This window comes from Pristiophorus japonicus, chromosome 1, assembly GCF_044704955.1.
Source record: "Pristiophorus japonicus isolate sPriJap1 chromosome 1, sPriJap1.hap1, whole genome shotgun sequence".
NCBI classification, from domain to species: Eukaryota; Metazoa; Chordata; class Chondrichthyes; family Pristiophoridae; genus Pristiophorus; species Pristiophorus japonicus.
This window is the reverse complement of record NC_091977.1, coordinates 226,139,968-226,166,687: the sequence shown is the minus strand read 5'-3', so window position 1 is coordinate 226,166,687 and position 26,720 is coordinate 226,139,968. Positions and strand designations below refer to the sequence as shown.

General features: G+C 45.7%; 1 protein-coding gene across 2 annotated transcripts in view; it reads right to left on the bottom strand.

Moving 5' to 3' along the window:
* The window catches only part of pip5k1ba (phosphatidylinositol-4-phosphate 5-kinase, type I, beta a), a 206,970-nt gene that overhangs the window by 29,083 nt on the left and 151,167 nt on the right, over positions 1-26,720 (bottom strand). For both annotated transcript variants that reach the window (XM_070887204.1, XM_070887209.1), the window contains exon 13: positions 24,507-24,651. In XM_070887204.1, the coding sequence (XP_070743305.1) occupies positions 24,507-24,651 (145 nt within the window). The remainder of the gene's footprint in view (positions 1-24,506; positions 24,652-26,720) is intronic.

Below are 26,720 nucleotides of genomic sequence, written 5' to 3'. Positions count from 1 at the left end.
CAAGCCACATAAGAAGAAATTAGGGCAGGTGAGCAAAAGCTTGGTCAAAGAGGTAGATTTTAAGGAGCGTCTTGAAGGAGGAGAGAGGCGGAGAGGTTTAAGCAAGAAATTTCAGAGCTTAGGGCCTTGGCAACAGAAGGCACGGCCAACAATGTTTGAACGATTATAATCAGCAATGCTCAAGAGGGCAAAATTAGAGTAGTCCAGACATCTCTGGGGTGGGGGGCAGGGTTGTGGCACTGGAGGAGATTTACAGCGATAGGGAGGGGCGAGGCTATCAAGGGATTTGTAAACAAGTATGAGAATTTTGAAATCGAGGCGTTGCTTAACCATGAGCCAATGTAGGTCAGCGAGCACAGGGATGGTGAATGACCGGGACTTGGTGCGAGTTAGGACACGGACAGCCGAGTTTTGGATCACCACTAGTTTACGTAGGGTAGAATGTGGGAGACCAGCCAGGAGTACATTGGAATAGTCAAGTCTAAAAGGTAACAAAGGCACGGATGGAAGGCTTCAACAGTGGATGAGCTAAGGCAAGGGCAGAGACCGGCGATGTTACGGAGGTGGAAATAGGTAGTCATAATTATGCTACGGAAATCTGGTCTAAAGCTCATTTCAGGATCAAATATGACACCAAGATTGCGAACAGTCTGGTTCGGCCTCAGACAGAAGTTGGGGAGAAGGATGGAATCAGTAGCTAGGGAACGGAGTTTGTGGCGGGAACTGAAAACAATGGCTTCGTTCTTCCCAATATTCAATTGGAGAAAATTTCTGCTCATCCAGAACTGGATGTCGGACAAGCAGTCTGACAATTTAGAGACTGAGGAGGGGTCGAGAGAAGTGGTAGTGAGCTGGAGCTGGCTGTCATCAGCATACATGTGGAAACTGACGCAGTGTTTTTGGATGATGTCGCCAAGGGGCAACATGTAGATGAGAAATAGGAGCGGGCCAAGGATAGATCCTTGGGGGACACCACAGGTAATGATGCAGGGGCGAGAAGAGAAGCCATTGCAGATGATTCTCTGGCTATGATTAGATAAATAAGAATGGAACCAGGCGAGTGCTGTCCTACCCAGCTGGACAACGGTGGAGAGACTTTGAAGGAGGATCAAGTGGTCAACCATGTCAAAGGCTGCAGACAGGTCAAGGAGGACGAGGAGGGATAGTTTGCCTTTGTCAGTCACAAAAAAGCCATTTGTGACTTTGATGAGGGCCATTTCGGTACTGTGGCAGGTGTGGAAACTGGATTGGAGGGATTCAAACATGGAATTGTGGGATAGATGGGCACGGATTTGGGAAGCGACAACTCGTTCAAGAACATGAGAGGAAAAGGAGGTTGGAGATGGGGTGGTTGTTTGCAAGGTCGAGGGTTGATTGTTTTGAGGAGAGGAGTGATGATGGCAGATTTGGGGGAGAGGGGGACAGTACCTGAGAGAGAACTGTTCACAATGTCAGCTAGATGGGAGCCAGAAAAGGAAGTTGGGTGGTCAGCAGTTTGGTGGGAATAGGGTCAAGGGAGCAGGAAATGGGTCTCATGGACAGGATGAGCTCGGAAAGGTCATGAGGAGCGATCTGAAAGAAAGTGGAGAAAGATGCGAGGTCAGTGCTAGGGCAGGGAGGATGCGTAGAGGAAGTTTGGCCCAGTGGGCTAGGGGAAGGAAGGGAAGAGGCAGAGGTGGTCAAACGGATGGTCTGAATCTTAGAAACAAAGAAGTCCATGAGCTCCTCACATTTATTGTTGGAAGTGGGGAGAGGGGTTCAAAAAGATGGTTTGTCAGTGGAGAATAGAAGCGGAGGTTTATCTTTACATTCCAGAATGATTTTGGCAGAGGAGTGTAGGACCCGATAATGCTTTGTGGTCCAGCCAGATCTGGTCCCCTTAAAATACCTTTTTGGTTCTGCCTCTCAGCCCTTCTGCTGAAGTCTGCCTTTTCCTGATGTTTGGGGTGGATGTTTGGGCGAGTGGCGAGCTCAGAGGGCTTGCTGGTCACATCTTCCAGGGGCGAGTAAAGTGTGAACTGCAGCTCTCGGTGGCTCGCGTCAGTCACTCCCCATCACACATACATCCCCAGGTCTCTCAGCTGAATCACATCTCCTACCCCTTCAGTTGTCCCCCATCTTCTCAACCTCTTCCTACCAGCTGATTGCTCCTACTACTACCCCTATAAACTACCCACTGAACTCCTGTATCCTCCCCTCACCCTTGGTGCCCAGTTACCCAAGCCAGTATTTGGATAGGATATCATAGATTCATGGAATGACACAGGACAGGTGGTGGTCATTTGGCCCATCGTATGTGCAGAAGATGTCTGAAGAATAGCAAAACTTTACGTTAAAGAAGTGCGACAGCCAAACGTAACACATACTTTAACATTGGGAGGGTGACGGCAATGTTGATACTTCATACATGTTGACATGCATCATCTGCAGTCCCTCGAAATCGAAGAAGACTTGTTTCCACTTTGAGTTCTCGGGTGACTGAACAGTCCAATACGGGAATTAGAGTCGGTCACAGGTGGGACAGACAGTCGTTGGAGGATAGGGTGGGTGGGGAGTCTGGTTTGCCGCACGCTCCTTCTGCTGCTGCGCTTGTTTTCTGCATGCTCTCGGCGATGAGACTCGAGGTGCTTAGCGCCCTCCCGGATGCTCTTCCTCCACTTAGGGCAGTTTTATGGCCAGGGACTCCCAGGTGTCAGTGAGGATGTTGCACTTTATCAAGGAAGCTTTGAGGGTGTCCTTGAAACATTTCCTCTGTCCACCTGGGGTTCGCTTGCCGTGTAGGAGTTCTGAGTAGAGCGTTTGCTTTGGGAGTCTTGTGTCGGGCATAGAAAAATAGAAAGTAGGTGCAGGAGTAGGCCATTCGATCCTGCACCACCATTCAATAAGATCATGGCTAATCATTCACCTCAGTACCCCTTTCCTGCTTTCTCTCCATACCCCTTGATCCCTTTAGCCGTTAAGGCCCATATCTAACTCCCTTCTGAATATATCCAATGAACTGGCATCAACAACTCTCTGCGGTAGGAAATACCACAGGTTAACAACTCTGAGTGAAGAAGTTTCTCCTCATCTCAGTCCTAAATGGCTTACCCCTTATCCTTAGACTATGTCCCCTGGTTCTGGACTTCCCCAACATCGGGAACATTCTTCCTGCATCTAACCTGTCCAGTTCCGTCAGAATTTTATATGTTTCTATGAGATCCCCTCTCATCCTTCTAAACTCCAGTGAATACAGGGCCAGTCGATCCAGTCTCTCCTCATATGTCAGTCCTGCCATCCCAGGAATCAGTCTGGTGAACCTTCGCTGCACTCCCTCAATAGCAAGAACGTCTTTCCTCAGATTAGGAGACCAAAACTAAACACAATATTCCAGGTGAGGCCTCACTAAGGCCCTGTACAACTGCATTAAGACTTCCCTGCTCCTATACTCAAATCCCCTAGCTATGAAGGCCAACATATCATTTGTCTTCACTGCCTGCCGTACCTGCATGCCAACTTTCAATGACTGATGTACCATGACACCCAGGTCTCATTGCACCTCCCCTTTTCCTAATTTGCCACCATTCAGATAATATTCTGCCTTCGTGTTTTTGCCACCAAAGTGGATAACCTCACATGTATCCATATTATACTGCATCTGCCACTCGTTTGCTCACTCACCTAACCTGTCCAAGTCACCCTGCAGCCTTTTAGCGTCCTCCCCACAGCTCACACCGCCACCCAACTTAGTGTCATCTGCAAACTTGGAGATATTACACTCCATTCCCTCATCCAAATCATTAATGTATATTGTAAATAGCTGGGGTCCCAGCACTGAGCCCTGCACACCCCACTAGTCACTGCCTGCCATTCTGGAAAGGACCCGTTTATCCCAACTCTCCGCTTCCCGTCTGCCAACCAGTTCTCTATCCACATCAGTACATTACCCCCAATACCATGTGCACACCAATCTCTATGTGGGACCTTGTCAAAAGCCTTTTGAAAGTCCAAATACACCACATCCACCGGTTCTCCCTTGTCCACTCTACCAGTTACATCCTCAAAAAATTCTAGATGTGTCAAGCAGGATTTCCTTTTCATAAATCCATGCTGACTTGGACCGATCCCGTCACTGCTTTCCAAATGTGCAGCTATTTCATCTTTAATAATTGATTCCAACATTTTCCCCACTACTGATGTGAGGCTAACCGGTCTATAATTACCAGTCTTCTCTCTCCCTCCCTTCCTTCTTAAAAAGTGGTGTTACATTAGCTACCCTCCATGCGAACAATGTGGCCCGCCCAACAGAGCTGGTGAAGTGTGGTCAGTGCTTCGATGCTGGGGATGTTGGCCTGATTGAGAACACAGACATTGGTTTGTCAATCCTCCCAAGGAATTTGAAGGATCTTGCGGAGTCATCGTTGGTGGGATTTCTCCAGAAATTTGAGGTGTCTACTGATATGGTCCCGTCTCTGAGCCATACAGAAGGGCGAGTATCACTACAGCCCTGTAGACCATAAGCTTCGTGCCAGATTTGGGGACCTGATCTTTGAACATTCTCTTCCTCAGGCGACTGAAGGCTGCGCTGGCGCATTGGAGGCGGTGTTGAACCTCGTCGTCGATGTCTGCCCTTGCTGATAATAGGCTCTCGAGGTATGGAAAGTGGTCCACGTCGTCCAAGGCCACACCGTGGATCTTGATTTTGGGGAGGGGGGGGGCGGCAGATTGGTGGAGGAACTTCGTCCTACGGATGTTTAGTGTAAGGCCTATGCTTTTGTACGCCTCGGTGAAGATGTTGGCGATGGCTTGGAGTTCAGCCTCAATGTATGCAGACGCAAGCATCATCCACGTACTATAGTTCGACGACAGAGGATGGGATGGTCTTGGATCGGGCCTCGAGGCGATGAAGGTTGAACAGGTTTTCATTGGTTCTATAGTTTAGTTCCACTCCAGCGGGGAGCTTGTTGAGCATGAGGTGGAGCATTGCAGCGAGGAAGATCGAGGAGAGAGATGGCGCGATGACGCAGCCCTGTTTGACCCCGGTCCAGACGTGGATTGGATCTGTGGTGGATCCGTTGGTCAGGATCACTGCTTGCATGTCGTCGTGGAGCAGGTGGAGGATGGCGACAAACCTTTGGGGGCAGCCAGGAGGATGCTCCATAGTGCCTCACCGTTAACAGTGTCAAAGGCCTTTGTAAGTTTAAAGGCGGCCATGTACAGGGCTGGTGCTGTTCCCTGCATTTCTTTTGCAGTTGTCACACCGTAAAGATCATGTCCATTGTACCCCATAGTGGACAGAATCCGCACTGTGACTCCGGGAGGAGCTCCTCAGCCACAGGGAGAAGACGGTTGAGGAGGATTCTAGCGATGACTTTCCCAGTGCCAACAGGGAGATTTCTGTCGTTGCCGCAGTCAGCCTTGTCCCCTTTTTTAAAGATGGTCACGATCACTGCATCGGAGATCTCCTGGTATGCTCTCCTCCTTCCAGATGAGAGAGATGAGATCATGCATTTGTGCCAATAGTGCCTCTCTGCCATACTTTAGTGCCTCAGCAGGGATTCCATCTGCTTCCGTTGCTTTGTTGATGTCAAGCTCGCGGATGGCCTTTTCTACCTCGTGCAGGGCTGAGGTTTTGCGGAGATTGCTGCGGGATGGAGTCCAGGACACTCGTATCAAAGGCAGAGTCTGTATTAAGGAAATCTTCGGAGTGCTCCTTCCAGCGGGCCCTGACTGCCTCGGTGTCATTGATGAGTGTCTCCCCATTCTTGGCCAGCAGTGGGGCAGTGCCTTGGGTGCTTGGGCCACAGGTGGACTTGACTGCACTAAAGAATCCTCGCACATCATGGCTGTCAGTCAGCAGCTGAATCGCCTGTGCTTTCTCCACCCACCATCTATTCTTTAGGTCGTGGGTTTTTTGTTGGACCTCAGCCTTAAGCAGTCTGTAAAGCTGCTTTGCTGCTCCAGAGTTGGGTTGTTGTTTTAGTTTCAGAAATGCCCTGCGCTTGCGATTTCTTAGCTCTTGGATCTCCTGGTCCTTCTGATCAAACCAGTACTGATGTTTCCTGGTTGAGTGACCGAGCATCTCTTCGCAGGCACTGGTTATGGTGACCTGGAGGGCAGACCAAGCGCTGTGGGCACTCTGCGTCTCAGGGTCATCGGTTAGCATAAGGTGCTGGCTGTATAGGGCTCTCTTAGCTGGGTCTTTGAATGCCCCGGCAGTGATTATTCTGCGGCACTGCTTCTGTTGCTGTCGTCACTTTGGGGCTATATTGATGTTGATGACGGAACGGATTAGGCAGTGGTCCGTCCAGCAGTCGTTGGCTCCAGTCATGGCGCAGGTGATGCGCACGTACTTGTGATCCCTGGCTCGAACGATGACGTAGTCGAGCAGGTGCCAGTGTGTGGAGCGAGGGTGTTGCCACGATGCCTTGTACTTGTCCCTCTGGCGGAACAAGGTGGTGGTGATGACGACAAGATCGTGTTCTAAGGCATTTTATCAGGAGCAGCAGAGCATTACTCAAAGATCATGACACTGGAAGTAAGTTTAGAGCGCACAGGGAGTGCACACCACACACAACTCTCAATATCAAGAAATTTTAGAGCCAAAAATTCTCCTGCTGTGACAGCCCTCCTGTGGTGGAAATCAGCTGCTGAAGCTGGGATATCTGATGGGACTTGCTCAGAATCACACCAATTACAAACTTACATAGGGACCTGGAGATGATGGAACATCCATCTGCCCCGATATCGAAAAGAGGGAATTCCCACACCTGGAATTTCCTTGGCTTCAGCCTCTCTGCCGCAACGCGAGCTTGGACATTGGGATGAAGCCAGCGTAAAGGTAGTTTGAGCAGGTAGGGCCCACCTGGGGGTCCGGGCCTCCCGATCGGAGTGCCAGAAGCAGTGGAAAGGTTTTGAAGTGCTGTCTTGCCTGTGCACTAGAGGGATCATGTCGCTGCTGGAAATAGCATTTGCCCTAGTTCTGGAGCCCCCAATGTATTTGCATGAAGGTGTACCTGACTCGAAGCCGATGCGGAGGTCGGGGAAAGGCTTTGGTTTTCTTGCAGCAGCCGGTCGCAAAGGGATTGGCTACCTATAAGGAAGGTGGTCTTCCAGGAAAGAGGCCCTAATTGTCCCCATTGCTTTGTTCTTGTGTCAGGCCTTGGAACATAGCAACACAAGGCGGCCATTCAGCCCCTCGAGTCTGTTCGCCATTCAACTCCAACATGGCTGATTTGTATCTTAATTCCATCTATCCACAGCCCTTTGCAAAAATCTATCAGTGTTGAAATTGTCAATTGACTCCCAACCTCAACAGCTTCTTTGATTGCGGGGAGGGGGCGGGATGAGGAAAGAGTTCATAGAATCATAGAAATTTACAGCATGGAAGGAGGCTATTTCAGTCCATCATGTCGACCAAGAGCTATCCAGCCTAATCCCACTTTCCTGCTCTTGGTCCGTAGCCCTTTAGGTTACGCCACTTTAAGTACACATCTTTTAAATGTGGAGGGTTTCTGCCTTTACCATCCTTTCAGGCAGTGAGTTCCAGATCCCCACCATCCTCTGGGAGAAGAAATTTCCCTTCATATCTCCTCTAAACCTCCCCCCAATTAATTTAAATCTATGCCCCCTGGTTGTTGACCCCTCTGCCAAGGGAAACAGGTCCTTCCTATCCATTCTATTCAGGCCCCTGATAATTTTATACACTTCAATCAGGTCTCCTCTTAGCCTCCTCTGTGCAAAAGAAAACAGACCCAGCGTCTCCAATCTTTCCTCAGCCAAAATTCACCAGTCCAGGCAACATTTTTGTAAATCTCCTCTGCACACTTTCCAGTGCAATCACATCTTTCCTGTAATGTGGTGACCAGAACTGCACACAGTACTCCAGCTGTGGCCTAACCAGTGTTTTATACAGTTCAAGCATAACTTCCTTGCTCTTGTATTCGATGCCTCGACTTATAAATTACAAGTATTCTGTATAACTTCTTAACCACCTTATCTACCTGGCCTACCTTCAGAAATCTGTGGACCTGCACTTCAAGGTTCCTGTGTTCCTCTATACTTTTCAATGTCATACCATTTAATGTGTATTCCCTTGCCTTGTGACCTCCCCAAATGCAGTACCTTACACTTATCCGGATTGAATTCCATTTGCCATTGTTCTGCCCACCTGACCAATTCATTGATATCTTCCTGCAGTCCGCAGCTTTCTTCTGCATTATCAACCATGAAGCCTATTTTAGTGTCATCTGCAAACTTCTTAATCATACCTCCAACATTCAAGTCCAAGTCATTGATATATACCACAAAAAGCAATGGACCCAGCACTGAGCCCTACAGAACCCCACTTGATTCCAGTCACAAAAACACCCATCAACCATTACCCTTTGCTTCCTGCCTCCGAGCCAATTTTGGATCCAACTTGCCATTTTTCCCTGGATTTCATGGGCTATTACTTTCATAAGAACATAAGAAATAGGAGCAGGAGTAGGCCATTTGGCCCCTCGAACCTGCTCCGCCATTCAATAAGATCATGGCTGATCTGATCATGGACTCAGCTCCACTTCCCTACCCGCTCCCCATAACCCTTTACTCTCATCGCTTAAAAATCTGTATCTCTGTCTTAAAAATATTCAATGACCCAGCCTCCACAGCTCTCTGGGGCAGAGAATTCATAGATTTACAACCCTCAAGAAATTCCTCATCAGTTTTAAATAGGCAGACCCTTATTCTGAGACTATGTCCCCTAGTTTTAGTTTCCCCTATGAGTGGAAATATCCTCTCTGCATCCACCTTGTCGAACCCCCTCATTATCTTATATGTTTCAATAAGATCACCTCTCATTCTTCTGAACTCCAATGTGTATAGGCCTACCCTACCCTCATAAGTCAACCCCCTCATCCCCGGAATCAACCTAGTGAATCTTCTCTGAATAGCCTCCAATGGAAGTATATCCCTCCTTAAATATGGAGGCCAATACTGTACGCAGTACTTCAGGTCTGGCCCTACCAATACCCTGTACATTTGTAGGACTTCCCTACATTTATGCTCCATCCCCCTTGCAATAAAGGCCAACATTCCATTTGCCTTCCTAATCAGGAACTTGCTGTACCTGCATACTAACTGTTTTATGCACAAGGATCCCCAGGCCCCTCTGTACTGAAGCACTTTGTATAATTTAAATGGAGAAAAATTGCAGTGTCCAAAATCTGGAGTTCCGGAATCCGGGACGATCCGTGGCACAGTTGTCCGGAATCCGTAAAATGTTCCGGAATCCAGACCAGACGACCCTGCTGACTTCGGGGCTTCGCCTTGCTGCCCTTACCTCGAGGCCTCCTCGCCAGCCTGCCAGAACAACCCCTCGGTAGGGCCCTGCCTGAATAGCACCACGACGGCGGAGCCCGACCGAACAGCACCACGGCGGCGGAGCCCAACCGACGACATCCTTGGTGGGGCCCCGCCCAACGACCTCCTGGACAGGGCCGGCGACCCAAACAGCTCCTTGGAGAGCAACCATCCCTCCTTTGACATTCCGAAATCCAGAAATACCCGAACCTGGGCACGAAGTCCGGAAAAACATGAAAACCGGCTCAGCCTCAGTTGCCGGATTCGGAATGCTCAACCTGTAATTTGCTTTTCTATTATTTCTGCTGAAGTGGATAACCTCACATTTTCCCACATTATACTCCATCTCCCAAATTTTTACCCACTCACTTAGCCTGTCTATATCCCTTTGCAGATTTTGTGTCTCCTCCTCACAATTTGCTTTCCCACCCATCTTTGGATCATCAGCAAGCTTGGCTACATTAGTTGGTCCCTTCATCCACATCATTCATATTTCGTGACTAGTCTGCCATGTGGGACCTTATCAGAAGCTTTGCTAAAATCCATATACACTACCCCATAAGCACTGCCCTCATCAACTCTCCTGGTTCCATCCTCGAAAACTTCAATCAAGTCAGTCAGTCATGACCTTCCCTTGACAAATTCATGTCATTGATTAATCCATGCCTTTCCAAATGATTTTCACTACCTATCTGCAGCCACTTGCTTCTGTGGCTGGTCAACACTGCACTCTCTAGCCAGATGGCATCCCAGTTGTGGTAATACTGGAGAACCATATGCATACCCACACACTTTAAATAACCTAACTCTGGGAATTCTGACTGGGTCAGGCGCTTAAACGTTATTGTCTGGATATCGTGGACTTTCAGCCTCTGTCTTTATAACAAATACCTTGGGACGTTTTACTACGTTAAAAGGCACTATATAAGTGCAAGCTGATATTGGCATGCCAAAACTTACTAAGGACAGTTGTTTTGCAGTGAATGGAGTTGTGATCTCAGTTACTGGAAAAGTAAGAATTGTGCAAAACTAAGCAGCTTGAGGGGCACACATGAAGTAGCACCTTTTTAAATTGCAGTACCTTACGAAAAATGTAGGAACACCAGTTATAATGGAACAAATTTTACATAACTGCAAGTAATTTCATAAAGTTTGGTACAAATGTATTTTGTTCAAATACAGTAGGCATGCAGGTACAGCAGGCAGTAAAGAAAGCAAATGGCATGTTGGCCTTCATAGCAAGAGGATTTGAGTATAGGAGCAGGGAGGTCTTACTGTAGTTGCACAGGGCCTTGATGAGATCACACCTTGAGTAGTGTGTGCAGTTTTGGCCTCCTAATCTGAGGAAGGACATTCTTGCTATTGAGGGAGTGGAGTGAAGGTTCACCAGACTGATTCCCAGGATGGCAGGACTGACATAAGACAACAGACTGGATCGGCTAGGCTTATAGTCACTGGAATTTAGAAGAATGAGAGGGGATCTCATAGAAGCATATAAAATTCTGATGGGACTGGACAGGATAGATGCAGGAAGAATGTTCCTGATGTTGGGGAAGTACAGAACCAGGGGACACAGTCCAAGGATAAGGACTGAGATGAGGAGAAACTTCTTCACTCAAGAAGAGCAAGGGAAGGCAGGGTCCCCTGCAGTCACCTCCCTCCAACATAGATACACCATTTTGGGTACTGTTGAGGGAGGTGGCTCATCAGGGGAAGGCAGCAGCAGTTAAGTCCATGGCACCAGGGGTGGCTCTGCTGCACAGCAGGGCAGGAAAAAAGGAGTGGGAGAGCTATAGTGATAGGGGATTGTATTGTAAGGGGAATAGATAGGCGTTTCTGCGGCCGCAAATGAGACTCCAGGATGGTATGTTGCCTCCCTGGTGCAAGGGTCAAGGATGTCTCGGAGCGGCTGCAGCGCATTCTGAAGGCGGAGGGTGAACAGCCAGCTGTCGTGGTGCATATAGGCACCAACGATATAGGTAAAAAAAATGGGATGAGGTCCTCCTAGCTGAATTTAGGGAGCTAGGAGTTGAGTTAAATTAAAAAGTAGGACCTCAAAAGGTAGTAATCTCATGATTGCTACCAATGCCACGTGCTAATCAGAGCAGGAATCGCAGGATAGCTCAGATGAATACGTGGCTTCAGGAATGGTGCAAGTGGGAGGGATTCAAATTCCTGGGACATTGGAACCAGTTCTGGGGGAGGTGGAACCAGTACAAACCGGACGGTCTGCACCTGGGCAGGACTGGAACCAATGTCCTAGGTGGAGTGTTTGCAAGTGCTGTTGGGGAGGGTTTAAACTAATATGGCAGGAGGATGGGAATCTATGTAGGGAGGCAGAGGGAAGTAAAAAGGGGGCAGAAGCAAAAAGTAGGAAGGAGAAAACCAAGAGTGGAGAGCAGAGAAATCAAGGGCAAAAATCAAAAAGGGCCACTTTACAACTTAATTCTAAAAGGACAAAGAGTGTTAAAAAAACAAGCCTGACGTCTCAAGAGTTTCAATGCGAGGAGCATTCGTAATAAGGTGGATGAATTAACTGCGCAGATAGCTGTTAACGAATATGTCATTGGGATTACGGAGACATGGTTCCAGGGTAACCAAGGCTGGGAACTCAACATCCAGGGATATTCAATATTCAGGAAGGAAAAGGAGGTGGTGTAGCGTTACTGGTTAAAGAGATTAACGCAATAGTAAGGAATGACATTAACGTGGATGATGTGGAAACTGTATGGGTAGAGTTGCGAAACACCAAAGGGCAGAAAATGTTCGTGGGAGTTGTGTACAGACCACCAAACAGTAGTAGGAAGTTGGGGACGACATCAAACAGGAAATTAGGGATGCGTGCAATAAGGGTACAGCAGTATCATGGGTGACTTTAATCTACATATTGATTGGGCTAACCAAACTGGTAGCAATACTGTGGAGGAGTTGTTCCTGGAGTGCATTAGGGATGGTTTTCTAGACCAATATGTCGAGGAACCAATTAGAGAGCAGACCATCCTAGACTGGGTCTTGTGCAACGAGAGGGGATTAATTAGCAATCTGGTTGTGCGAGGCCCCTTGGGGAAGAGTGACCATAATATGGTAGAATTCTTCATTAAGATGGAGAGTGACAGAGTTAATTCAAAGACTAGGGTCCTGAACTTAATGAAAGGTAACTTCGATGGTGTGAGACGTGAATTGGCTAGGATAGACTGGCGAATGATACTTAAAGGGTTGACGGTGGATAGGCAATGGCAGACATTTAAAGATCACATGGATGAAGTACAACAATTTTACATCTCTGTGGCGTAAAAATAAAAAAAGGGAAGGTGGCTCAACCATGGCTAACAAGGGAAATTAGGGATAGTGTTAAATCCAAGGAAGAGGCATATAAGTTAGCCAGAAAAAGCAGCAAACCTGAGGACTGGGAGAAATTTAGAATTCAGCAGAGGAGGATTAAGGGTTTAATTAGGAGAGGGAAAATAGAGTGAGAGTAAGCTTGCAGGGAACATAAAAACTGACTGCAAAATCTTCTATAGATATGTGAAGAAAAGAAGATTAGTGAAAACTAATGTAGGCCCCTTGCAGTCAGAATGAGATGAATTCATAATGAGGAACAAGGAAATGACAGACCAATTGAATAAATACTTTGGTTCTGTCTTCACTAAGGAAAACACGAATAACCTCCCAAAAATACTAGGGGACCGAGGGTCTAGCGAGAAGGGGGAACTGAGGGAAATCCTGGTCAGTCAGCAAATGGTGTTAGGGAAATTGAAGGGACTGGAGGCCGATAAATCCCCAGGGTCTGATGGTCTGCATCCCAGAGTACTTAAGAAACTGGCCTTAGAAATAGTAGATGCAATTTTCCAACATTCCATGGACTCTGGATCAGTTCCTATTGATTGGAGGGTAGTAATGTAACCTCACCTTTTAAAAAAGGAGGGAGAGAGAAAACAGGGAATTATAGGCCAGTTAGCCTGACATCGGTGGTGGGGAAAATGCTGGAGTCAATTATTAAAGATGTAATAGCAGCGCATTTGGAAAGCAGTGACAGGATCGGTCTAAATCAGCATGGATTTATGAAAGGGAAATCATGCTTGGCAAATCTTCGAGTTTTTTGAGGATGTAACTAGTGAGTGGATAAGGGAGAACCAGTAGATGTGGTGCATTTGGACTTTCCAAAGGCTTTTAACAAGGTCCCACACAAGAGATTAGTGTGCAAAATTAAGGCACATGGTATTGGGGGTTATGTATTGACGTGGATAGAGAACTGGTTGACAGACAGGAAGAGTGGGAATAAACGAGTCCTTTTCAGAATAGCAGGCAGTGACTGGTGGGGTGCCACAGGGTTCAGTGCTGGGACCCCAGCTATTTACAATGTACATTAATGATTTAGATGAAGGAATTGAATGTAATATCTCGAAGTTTGCAGATGACACTAAGCTGGGTGGCAGTGCGAGCTGCGAGGAGGATGCCAAGAGGCTGCAGGGGGACTTGGACAGGTTAGTGAATGGGCAAATGCAGTATAATGTGGATAAATGTGAGGTAATCCACTTTGGTGGCAAAAACAGGAAGGCAGATTATCTGAATGGTGACAGATTAGTAAAAGGGGAGGTGCAACAAGACCTGGGTGTCATGGTACATCAGTCATTAAAGGTAGGCATGCAGGCACAGCAGGCGGTGAAGGCAGCAAATGGCATGCTGGCCTTCATAGTGAGGGGATGAGAGTATAGGAGCAGAGAGGTCTTGCTGCAGTTGTATAGGGCCTTGGTGAGACCACACCTCGAGTATGGTGTGCAGTTTTGGTCTCCTAATCTGAGGAAGGACGTGCTTGCTATTGAGGGAGTGCAGCGAAGGTTCACCAGACTGATTCCTGGGATGGGAGGACTGACATATGAGGAAAGACTGGATCGGCTAGGCTTATACTCACTGGAATTCAGATGAATGAGAGGGGATCTCATAGAAACGTATAAAATTCTGACAGGACTGGACAGGTTAGATGCAAGAAGAATGTTCCCGATGTTGGGGAAGTCCAGAACCAGGGGACACAGTCTAAAGATAAGGGGTAAGCCATATAGGATGGAAATGAGGAGAAACTTTTTCACCCAGAGAGTTGTGAACCTCTGGAATTCTCTCCCAAAGAAAGTTGCTGAGTCCAGTTCGTTGGACATATTCAAAAGGGAGTTAGATGTGGCCCTTATGGCTAAAAGTATCAAGGGGTATGGAGAGAAGGCAGTGGTGGGATACGGAGGTTGAATGATCAGCCATGATCATATTGAATGGCGATGCAGGCTCGAAGGGCCGAATGGCCTACTCCTGCACCTATTTTCTATGTTTCTCTGTTTCCAAGTCTTTCTTTCTTGCCTCCAAAAAAATATATATGTAGAGGAATTCCGAATGGAAAACCCGAAGTGACACTATGACAACAGGAAGAGGGGGGGAAAGCATGACACCATAGCATTAGCCACAAAGGCCTTCTTGACAGAATAAAGTTTCAGCAATGGCACTGTAGCATGGCATGTGTCTTGAACAAACTTCCATATCAAGCTCAGCAATCCTGAATGTTCGCTTTATATGAATGTGTACAGGAAAGAGTGCAAAATGGATGGAAGTGAGCAAAACATGCATGGCTAACATCTTGATTTTATTACGTAATTATTTGCATGTATCCCCAAACTGGTGGATGTTTTCTGCACCAATTAAAATCTCAATTAGAAAATTGGAATACGTACAAAATGGGCAGAGATCTGTCAGAATGGATCTCTGCCTAATTGTCCATTCAGGAATGCCCCACTTTATACTCTAAAATGGGGTGTTTTTGAATGCACCAGTGCTTCAACACCATAGAGACAAAATACTTTAAAAGGCATAAAGACTACAAAAAACAAATCAGCCTTTGTGTTTAAATATTTTTTGAACAAAAACAAAATTGCTGATTTAAGATCTAAATTGAGGGTCGACCCAATTGAACATTTAAGAATGATTTTAATGACAGCAACAAAGTAGCAGTTAATAAAAGCTTAGAGTCATTAAAAATAGCACCATGTCCCCAAAAACAAGTGAATGGCGTCATGTTTGTGGCAACCCAACCACAATTGTCAAATTTCTAAGGGTTGGTATAGAAACATGGGCTCAATCTTCACCAGTGGGCACTGGTTTTTTTGAGCAATTTTGATTTTACAACTTTCCTCAAAGTTTGTACACCAGTGGCAACTGTTGGCGCCGGATGTTTTGTATGCCGGATTTTTTGGCGCAGGTCTGGGTGAAAACTGATTTCCGCACCGTTTTTGGCCATGTAAGGGATTTTCCACAACACTGATTTTTTAAAAAAAACAGGACGGTGCTGAGTGGCCTTAAGTACCGATCAGAAAAGCCCCATGTTAAGAAAATCGTCGCGCAGGTCTGTATCAGAGCTATTTCTTTGCAGTTTAGTCTTGTTCATAAAGTTTATAATGATTATGTTTAGTGTTATATATGTGGACTTGTATTTACTCTGTACAGCCACCAGAGGGCTCATTCCTCGGAGTCCCAAGGGATCCCATAATCCCTTGGGAGCACAGGTATTTAAGGCGGCTTCACAGGTTGGAGGCGCACACTGGAGACCTGCAATAAAAGACCAAGATCACACTTTACTTTGAGCTCACAGTGTTCAGCCTGACTCCTTCTCCACACACAATATTTAGTACGTTCCTTGCATCTCTTTACATTAAAGATTGTTCTGGTGTTTGGCCCCATCGCTCCCGACCCCACTGCAATCCCGGGCCGATCTCCTTCAGCCCACAACGCCCTCTCTTTTCTTCCACCTCCCCACCACTCTCCCAGAGATGTCTGCGCTCCTCTAATTCTTCCCTCTTGAACATCCCTGATTGTAATCGCTCAACCATTGGTGGCCGTGCCTTCTGTTGCCTCGGCCCCAAGCTCTGGAACTCCCTGCCTAAACCTCACCGCCTCTCTACCTCTCATTCCACCTTCAAAACACTCCTTAAAACCTACCTCTTTGACTAAACTTTTGGTCACCTGCGGCTGTGTGTCAAATTTCTTCATCTCACAGTATTTGTGAAGCGCCTCGGGACGCATCAATACGTTAAAGGCGTTCTATAAATACAAGTTTTATCAGACAATATTTGACACCAAGCCACACAAGGAGGCATTAGGACAGATGACCAAAAGCTTGTTTAGAGAGATATCATTTTAAGACATTCCTTAAAACCTGAGGTGTAGAGTACAAACTTTGCTACAGCAGAAAAAAGTAGATTCAAACTCCAAAAGAGCACTATGGAAACTTGTATGTGTAGGGTATCCATATAAAAAGCACATTGGCCCAGATTTTGCGATCAGCGGTGAGTGAATGGTGTTTGTTGTTTATTACACTTGCCCACAGACATTTTGCGCGGCTACACGAGATCGGGAACCTATGAACAGGGCAAGCAATGGCATGTCTCCTCAACCAATAAACAATGGCGAGAACTTTAATTCTCATTGGAAAAATTGGACCTGCAATACAAAATGCAACACGGCTAAAGGAACAAGAATTTTTACAGGATGAAGGAGGCACTAGTTACTGTGATTGAGGTCAGATGGCACAAGCTGGACACCAGCAGAAGTCATAAAAGTTCCATCTAAAAGAAGAAACACTGGAACCAACTTGCAGTGGAATGGTGACTACCCTGAGGTCTGGAGGCCAGTGCAAAAAGTGGCAGGACCTTGGTCAAGTAGGTAGTGCAAGTGATATTTTCACTTTTCAATGAAATTGCAATTGTAAATATGTGACCATCTGTATATGTCCCACCCAGCAGAAAGACACCCTCTCTAAAAAGTTATATTTTCATCTTTGCAGAGGAAAGTGGCACATAACAAACAAGAAAGAACTCGAACAGGAGGAGGCTCGACAAATCTGTACCACCGACACCCTTGCTGTTTTGATGGGGTCCTGCCTGGAGAAAAGCAACCACCACTGCACATGCCGTCGAGGGAGAGGGCAAGTCCTGCAAATTCCAGACCGGCTTTCCTAAATGTTAAGCCATGCTTCGGTTCATGGGGATGTCTGTCAGCTACGCTTCGGTTGATGCAATGTGCTATCATTCATCATGGCCCTTCAAATCAGCCTGCTGCCTGCACTGCGAGATCCTGTGTTGTGTTATATTTTGCAGAACTTGAGGCCAACCCTGATGATGCAAAAGATTATTCAGATGAAGACGAGCCTGAAGAGGAGAACATCTTCCAATCCCATCTTCCAGACTAAGAGCATAGGGGTGAGGGGGAGGGGATGGATGAAGTCTCCACTGTTGTAATCACTTTGGAGGAGGTGCAGGTGCCAGCCTCTTCCCCAAGTAGTGGTTTGAGTGTTGGTGGGACATCCCATGGTTTCCCACCGTCCGAGGCTGCAGGTCCCAGTGAGGTGCAGCGAGGCACACCCAGGAGCCCACCGTCCAAGGCTGTTTGTCCCAGTGGGATGCAGCAAGGCACACCCAGGGTGAGGAGGGGAAGGAGAGCTCGACAACGCTCTCTTGAGGTGCAGGATCTAACAGATGTGGTTCAGATGATGGCAATGAGTGCGGAGAGCATTGACCTTACACGATCACTCATGGACACCATCAGTGGGGGGGTGGGGGGGGGTGATGAGGCATCGATCTGTTGGGAGAAATAACTACACGGTCACAAAAAATGGGGATGATGTTCGGGACCATGAGGGAGGGAATATCTCAGTCAGCTGAAACCATGAAGGTGCACGAGGGAGGGAATGTCACAGGTAGCTGAGGCACATGAGGGAGGGAATTTTGGAGTTAGCTGCTGCAATAAGGGAACACGTCCAGACCCCACGCACATTGACAGAATCAACTGCCGCTCCCACTTCAATCCTCAGACCAGCTTCTGAAGAGGCCCAAGCTGGCCTTCCACATTACCACCTGCTCCACACCCCCCCACCGAGAAGTACGCATTACCCTAGATGTTCGAAAGAATAAGCTTGGCGCCAACCCGAGAAATGCTGCGCCACCGCGTGTGGGCAGGGGTGGAGTCAATAAGACCAATAGCAGCGGGCGGTCTTAGAATAAGGTGGAGGAGAGATGGGTGAAGCCTTTCTTTGCTGTTATTATTGCTACTGTTCTCAAATTAAAAGTTTTTTGTAAGTTATGTAAATTTACAAGTTTAAAAGTTTGTAAGTGATCTTAAGTGAAAACTTTAAAGTTTGATACAAGAATACGTTTACTGAAGTTAAGTACAAACAAATATTCGTTAAACTTTTGAATAAAATATATTTTAAATTATAACTGAATCATTTCCATTATTTGTTCCATTAACACCACAACTTTTGAAGTAAACAAGAATCAATTCCATCATTTGTTCCATTAACACAACACAACATTACGGATCAGGTCCAAATAGTAAACATGGTCCATTTGGAATAGTTGCCGCTGAGCCTTCAGGCAGCAAAGCGTTCACGGATGAGCTGCTGGTGCAAGGCTCAAGCAATCGTTAAAGCGGCAGGATGGTCCGCCCTCCTCTGCCGTTGTGCTCCAGGTTCAGCTAGTTGCTTGGCTTCCTCATCCTCCTCCTCCTAGTCATCTGCATCTTCATTATCAGCCACTCTCACCTCAGGTGGGACTACTTCTACCATCTGCTGCTGCCTCATGATGGTCCAGGCATCGGAAACGCTGTTTCAAGATGCCAATGGTCCTCTCAATGATGCTGCGTGTCGCAATGTGCGACATGTTGTATTCCCGGTCAGCTTCCATCCGGGTTACGCGCGGGGACGTCATGAGCCAGGTGGCGAGGCCATACCCTTTGTCTCCCAGTAGCCAGCTCTGCCATTCTGGCTGCTGCTGAAACGTGGCTGATATAAAACAGTCTCGCGTAGGATGAACGCATCATGGGTGCTCCCGGGATATCTTGCATCAACTGACATGATGCGATGTATGTCGTCACACACGAGCTGCACATTAATGGAGTGGAAGCCTTTTCTGTTCCTGTACATCTCGGAATCCTCCAAAAAGGTGTTTGCAAGGTGATGTGGGTACAGTCAATGCAGCCCTGTACCTTTGGGAAGTCAGCAATCCTGGAGAAGCCCACAGCCTAGTCATGCATTGCCTGGGCAGTAATGGGGAACTTTATGTAGTCATTCTTCCGGGCATATAATGCAGCAGTCACCTGCTGAATGCAGACATGTATTGCATGTTGAGAAATGGTGCACACATCCTCAGATGTAGCTTGGAATGATCTGGATGCATAGAATGAAAGTGCAGCTGTAACCTTCACTTCAACTTACAAAGCAGTCCTCCTGATGCTTCTAGGTTGCAGGTCTGCTTTCACCAACTCACAGATGTGAGTTACAATTTCTTTGCGACAACACAGCCTTCTGACACAGTCTGCATCAGTCAGGTGCAGGTACGAACGCCTGTCTCGATATACCCGATGTGAGTAAGGCCTCCTGCCCATCACCCTACGGGCTCTGAGGTTCCTCATGTGATAACGCCGAAACAATTGTCTCCTCCGCAGCACCACCATGCAAAAGGCATGCACAAGGTATGAAATTTTCAACATTGCCCCCATGCTTATATTTTATCTTTGCAAGAAGCTCAAACTGGCAGGCAGGCAGGACCAGGTTCTTCGTTCTCTCTCCCCACAGGTCTGCACGGACGACACCCAGGTCTAAACAGGCGCAGTGATCGGGAACCCTCCCTCCGGCTACATTTGATGCGTAGAGCAGTCTTGTGATGCCTTTCGATCGCGTTCCACAGCACAGCCCCCCACCCACCCAGGCTTGATTTAATGGGTGGTACAGTCTTGTGATGTCTTCCGATCATATTCCAACCCCCACCTCCTCCTCCGGACTTCTTTTGCAGCCGAGCCCGTGTCCGGGCTTGGGACGTATTCTGCTGGCCAACGCTTCGACCCTCCAGCCCTGTTTGCAGATGTTCGGTGGTGGAGTCAGTTGAAAAGATATAAAAGCTTACGGCATTCCATCAAACTTCCATTTACTTACAGAATTCCATCAAACTTCCATTTACTATATTATAAAAAAGGTAAAAAAAAATTAATCTTTATTATGCATATTTACGTCTTTTTGACTCCCTCCAAAACTTTGCTGGCTGAAAAACAATAGCATCTTTTGGTGCCGATTTTTCAATGTGCGCTGCTTTTTAAAAAAAAACTCACCAGAAGGTTTTTCGGGAGTGGTCACATACACTGACCTAGGAGAAAATTTTTTGGGGCAAATTTCCATAATTGACAAAACTGGCGCAGACATCAAGTTATGACGTAAAACAAAAAGCTAACCTAAAAAAATCATAACTAACTGAGTTACACTAGCATACATTCCTTGGGGAAACTTTAATTTTTTTAAACTTACGCCCAAAAAATAGCACAAATCACTGGGGAAAATGGAGCCCATTGAGAGGGGAAAAAGATTGGATTAAGAGAGAGAGATTAAAAGGCAAAGAAAAAATTAAAAAAAATATATATACTTAAAAAATCTCCAACAATAATTAAAATTTGAAGGAATGAGACCACACGTAAAATTTAATTTTCAGTGCCAAAGGTTGTTTGGTAGTAATTAAGACTGACCACGCCGTTAAAATCTCACTTTTACTTGAAATGGAGCAGCCCCAACTTTTTCTGGTGTGGTTTAGTGGGCAAGTACCATCTATCGGTGAGGTACCGGTGTAGGGAAACTTGCAGAGGAGCAAGGCAACTCGGACAGCAATTTCCAGATTTCCGTGTTTAACTATGAATGTGCGGTCGCCGGAAGTTGCTGTCCGATTTACTCCTGAATAAACGATGAATGCCAATGGCCTCACCGTTATCCCGACCGCAAAATCAAGCCCCTCATGTGTTTGTCAAATTCTCTTGATGTGCTTAAATTAGATAAGATATTTGGGTACCTTCAGCAAAACTAATGTACCGGGACCTGAAGCAATCAGGTTTTTAAAAAAGAAATTGTGCAAAACATGATTTTATATCAAAGTTTGAGATAATTGGGACTTAAATAAATGAAAACATATACAGAAGTACAAAAACCCTGCATCCAATTGATATGGCTTTTAATTTTTTTTTAAAGTCCCAGCGAGCAATATGAACAGCAACTTTAAAAGAATACAATATGCAACAGATATTTAATCATAAAACAAATAGTTACTGAAGAATTTAGAACACAATGGTGCTTCAATTTTCAATCAGATGATACTGTCTGTGCAACACACTTTTGTCCATATAGATGATGCAATAGGAGCCAATTAGTACTCGACGACTTCTTTAAAAAGTGTTCAGTACCTGGCAGTTGGAGGCAGATTCCGAACCAATTGATTTGAAGAACTTTAGTTAATTATGCATTTTGATAGTTTCTTGAATGTTGACTTGTTTGGGATTTAGTCGTGAAGCACTGAAGTGTTATTTTAGGGAATGAATCCCAGTTTTGATTGTCATTCAAGCTCCATCACCCTCAGAATGAAAAACTGATAGTTCTTTGGGTGAAACAAATAAATTGCACTCATGCACTCACTAGTGGACTGTTGAACTATCCTGACATGCGTGTGTGTCCTGGAGCGAAGGTGGGAGTGGGAAAGCTTTAATACAAGACATCTAGTAGCTGTCCGAGTCGCCTTGCTCCTCTGCAATTTTCCCTACACCGGTACATCACTGATAGATGGTACTTGCCCACTAAACCACACCAGAAAAAGTTGGGGCTGCTCTATTTCAAGTAAAAGTGAGATTTTAACGGCGTGGTCAGTCTTAATTACTACCAAACAACCTTTGGCACTGAAAATTAAATTTTACGTGTGGTCTCATTCCATCAAATTTTAATTATTGTTGGAGATTGTTTTAAGTATATATTTTTTTATTGCCTAGAGAAGATTGTTAGGGTATAAATATTTTAGTGCGATGCCAGCTAGACATCGACATATACCGGCCCAGTGTTGGAGTCTTCTGGTCCCAGTTCTAAGTGTCTAATATCCATCTCCCCCTTTCTTTGCCGACATTGTATCTATGGGAGCTCCAACCCTACCAGCTGAGGTTAACACCAAACCCTGAAGGAGATGCGACAGAAAGCTCTACTGTTGGTGGAAAATGTTACTTGCCAGCCAGCAATCAATGTGCTTACCCCTGCAGTTTTTCTTCTTCATATTGAAATTCAAGTAACTCGTCTCAGATTGGAAAGTTAATTGAAGCTAGGTAAGATTCCTAGTCAGCAAGAAGCAAGTCATTCAAGCATTTCACAGCACTGATTATTGGCCACTATTTAGGCTGATCACAAAATGTCTCCAATTGCATTTTTAACGCTGTATGTTCCCCCACAGAAACTACCGATTTCTTCTTTGCAAGTCCAGGACAATGGTACACAACAGGATTGGTTTATGTGATTGCCAGAATTCACTCAAATCCAGGTCTCTTAAAAGGAAAGAAACGTTTGGAGGGGGATGTCTCTTTTTGGTTTTCCGTTACATGGAGCTTGACTTCCTGAATCCCTTCCTGGGATTTGATGAGGAATAGAAAGAGATACTGCTATTCACGGTCTAAAGATTACAATGTTGCATTGGTACCTACATTTCATTGGTGTAACTGTACATTACCTTGACTACTGGTGCACATTCGTTCTGGCTGTTCTCTGGATTTTAGCTGACAGATTCCTTCATCCCAGCTTGCTGCCTTGATCCTGGGTTATCTTTTATGTTAACCTATGACTTACCAACATCACCCAAGCGCTTCTTCGTATTCTGGCTTAAGACTTTTAGAGCCTGCTTATCCCAGGATTTGGGCTGATTTCAGGTGGTAAGGTTCCCTCCAACGGTTGGTATATGCATTTCAAAGTAGACTAATCTTTTCTTTGTCCTTCTCCTCCATCATTCTGTTTCTTGTGGCAATCTGTGTCCAATTCTTCTGGTTTGCAGAGGTGTTATTGTTACTGTGATTGCTGCCCAGGCCTGTGCCAACTCTATACCAATTTAAATTAGGCAGCCTAATGTAATATTTCGTGCTCATGTAGGTAACTTTCCATCGAGTATCAAGCACATCAGGTAGAGTAAATCTTCCTCTGCATTACCTCAGCACATGCCTTAACCATAACCAGAGATCAGCAACACCTGTTTCATCTGATACATTCCCCACACCAAACATTATTGTGGCATCTTTCGGTGTGAATGACAATTGAGTGCTAAATTAAGGGCACTTTCGTGCTGTGGAGGCGCTCCAGATCCTCACAGAACAATGAGTTAGACCTCTGTGCCACCCAGTGTCTCAGTGTTTGATACCATTGAAGAGCTCCATTTTGGCTTTTCCCTTCACATTCCCAGTTGCTACATTTGTGATAAACTTTTGTATCAGCATGCAGAACCTGATTACTGGATAGAAGATGTGTTTTATTCTTTTTTTATATAAAAAAAATGTACTTTGGCAAGCTAAACACAAAGCATGCTGAGTGATTGTGAAGTTATAATTGCGCACTTATAATTGTCAATAAGTGACCAGGCAATATCTAAAGCACCCCAACAGTTCCAGTATAGTACACATCATCACAGGCCATTTTATACATTATTTGTTGATTTTGAATATTTAAGTTTTAAAGAAAAAGGCTGCAAGGCACAAAATGCAGGCCATTGCCAAGCCAATCCTGTTATATGGGGGGGGGGGGGGGGGCGGGGGGGGAAAGTATTATTAGCAATCCAAACAGAAAATCCAACAAAGTCCCTGTTCTTTTGATATGGTTAGTTAACGTGTGAAATTATTGATTTTGAAATTCTTACTGGATATAATCCATCACATCAAGGAGGGCACTTACAGAACAGTGAAATATAGTACATATTTCTCTGCTACTACCAGCTTTCAATCTCAAGAGAGTCAGGAGGAATGGCAGCAGAAACAAAATACACAATAAAATGTACTGATCTGTTATCTTCTCCCTGCTCGGCAAGAGGGAAGAATATATCAGTGTCAAATATATACCCTGCGGGGTTTCACATCAATGTGCCACTTCAAAGCAATGTGGCGTACTCATTGCCATCTATAGCAGCATCAATATTGGAGCCCACATTAAACAGTCTGGTAATATTTGTAAAGATATGTTGGAGGAGGATTTCTTTAAAACCAGACATGAGGATTCCATATCAATGCAATACTTGTAGATTCAATTTTTGTATATTCTACATCCTAACAATCTAGAGTACAATATTCAACAGCCAAGATACTCTACAAAGTAATGAGACTCCTACTTGTATGAAGAATCTGCTGTTCCTTCAGATGGCGTCTGTTCATTCAGAAATAATGAAGTAGAGGAAAGTGTTGTTGCTAAGGAGGCCGCTTCAAATAAAGATATAGTGCTGGGGAGCAGGTCTGGTCGTCTACGATATCCTATTGCTAAAAGCAAGAAAACAAAAGTTATTCCAAAAGTTTCATTTTATTTTAAATTAAATGATTGAGTACCCGATCAGGCCTCAATTTTAAAATTCACATCCTCATTTTCACGTCCATCAATGGCCTCCCCCCTCCCCATCTCTAACCTCTTCTAGCACTATGACCCTCCAAGATCGCTGCGCTCTTCCAATTCTGGCCTCCCCAATGTCCTTTGCTGCGCCATTGGTGGCCTTGCCTTCAACTGCCTAGGCTCTTAGCTCTGGGATTCCCTCCCTAAACCTCTCCGCCTCTCTCTCTCTCTCTCTCTCCTCCTTTAAGATGCTCCATAAAATCTACCTCTTTGACCAAGCTTTTGGTCACTTGTCCTTGTGGCTCAGTGTCAAATTTTGTTTGCCAACGCTCCTGTGAAGCGCCTTGGGACATTTTACTGTGCAGGTGGTTGTTGAGTAAGTAAACACACTGCTGTGACAAATCACTGATGCGATACAGAGCCATACTGACCAGGAAAATTTCATGTTTGTTCCCTAGCCTTTGTAGAGTTATCTGATGTCAGCCAGGGATGTGCATGGTTACATGACAATGCTCCTTAGCAATGAGGGAGGGGACAAGAAGCCAAGGTATTCTCACGTGATTAATGACCAGTGACTCCCAGCAGCGAACTGGTAATGGACAGAATCAGACCATTATGGAACACCTTGTTCCCTTTGCTTGGCCTGCTGCACAAAACTTTCTCATCTCAAGATTTGCATCTGCGCAGAATTGCTAACTCTGGTTGGACATATTCCTGGGAGGTTGTATCACACCTCCAACCACCCCATCCGGTTATACAGCCTTTCTCCCCCGCTCCCATCTCTAATAATGTAACAAAAAATTCAAAGAAAAATGAAAAACACACCTTTTTTTGTAAGGCCCCTATAATTTTTCTGCCCTGTTGCTTTCGGCAGTGACCAGGAGATTATTCTTTAATTTATGGAGATTCCAGGACAACCCTGGAAGATTGGCAACCCTACCTCTGTGTGAGGTACCGGATGGCAGCCAGCACCGCAGGAACTGTAGGGCTGCACAACTCATCATTTTCTGTGGGGGAGGGAAAGAAGGGGAGAGAGACTGAACACAAGTATTTGGTGGTTGATTTTGGATCAAATGAATTCAACTCCCCTCCCTCAAAACACAACTGTAGGAGGAAGAGAAATGATTCTGGTCTCAGATATTTTACTTGGTTGAGCCCCCTGACTAGGGAATGCATTAAGGCTGGTCATTATTTTGAGTCCTTGCCTTGGATCCCAGCACTTGGGCCGACATCCAGGACCAACAAGAACCTAGATGCAGATTGTTGCTCATCCTTATCAGCAGACAGCTGAAGTTGGACTGGGCAGATATATAGGCACTGAATGAGTCTGTGTCAGTGGAGAAACTCAACATTGTGAATCTCTCAAGACTACTCGCAGACCCATCCCCAATTGAATTGTCAGGAAGGAAATGCAGAAAAATAAGTAAAACAAAAGAATTATTTTGGTGGGTGGGTGGGGTGGGGGCAGAATCACTTAACATTAAAAATACATCTGTTCTCCCAAACTCATCGGAACCGGAGTAGGTCATTCAGCCCCTCAAGCCTGTTCTGCCATCCAATTTAATTTTAAAACTTTCACCATGTTCAAATCCCTCCATGGCCCTTGCCCCTCCCCATCTCTATAACCTCCTCCAGGCCTCAGATCTCTGCGCTCTTCCAATTCTGGCCTCCTGTTCATCCCGGATTTTAATTGCTAAACTATTGGCAGCCGTGCCTTCAGCTGCCTAGGCCCTGAGATTTGAAACTCCTTCCGGCAACCCCTCTCGCCTCCTTTAAGATGCTCCTTTAAACCTACATCTTTGACCAAGCACTTGCCCCAATATCTCCTTATGTGGCTCAGTGCCAAATTTTGTTTGATAACGCTCTTGAAGTGCTGGGCAACATTTTACTATGTGAAAGGCACTATATAAATACAAGTTGTTATTGTGATAGACCATGGCTGACTTGTACCTTAACTCCATCCACCCACCTTGGCTCCACATTCTTTAAACCCCTGCGTGAC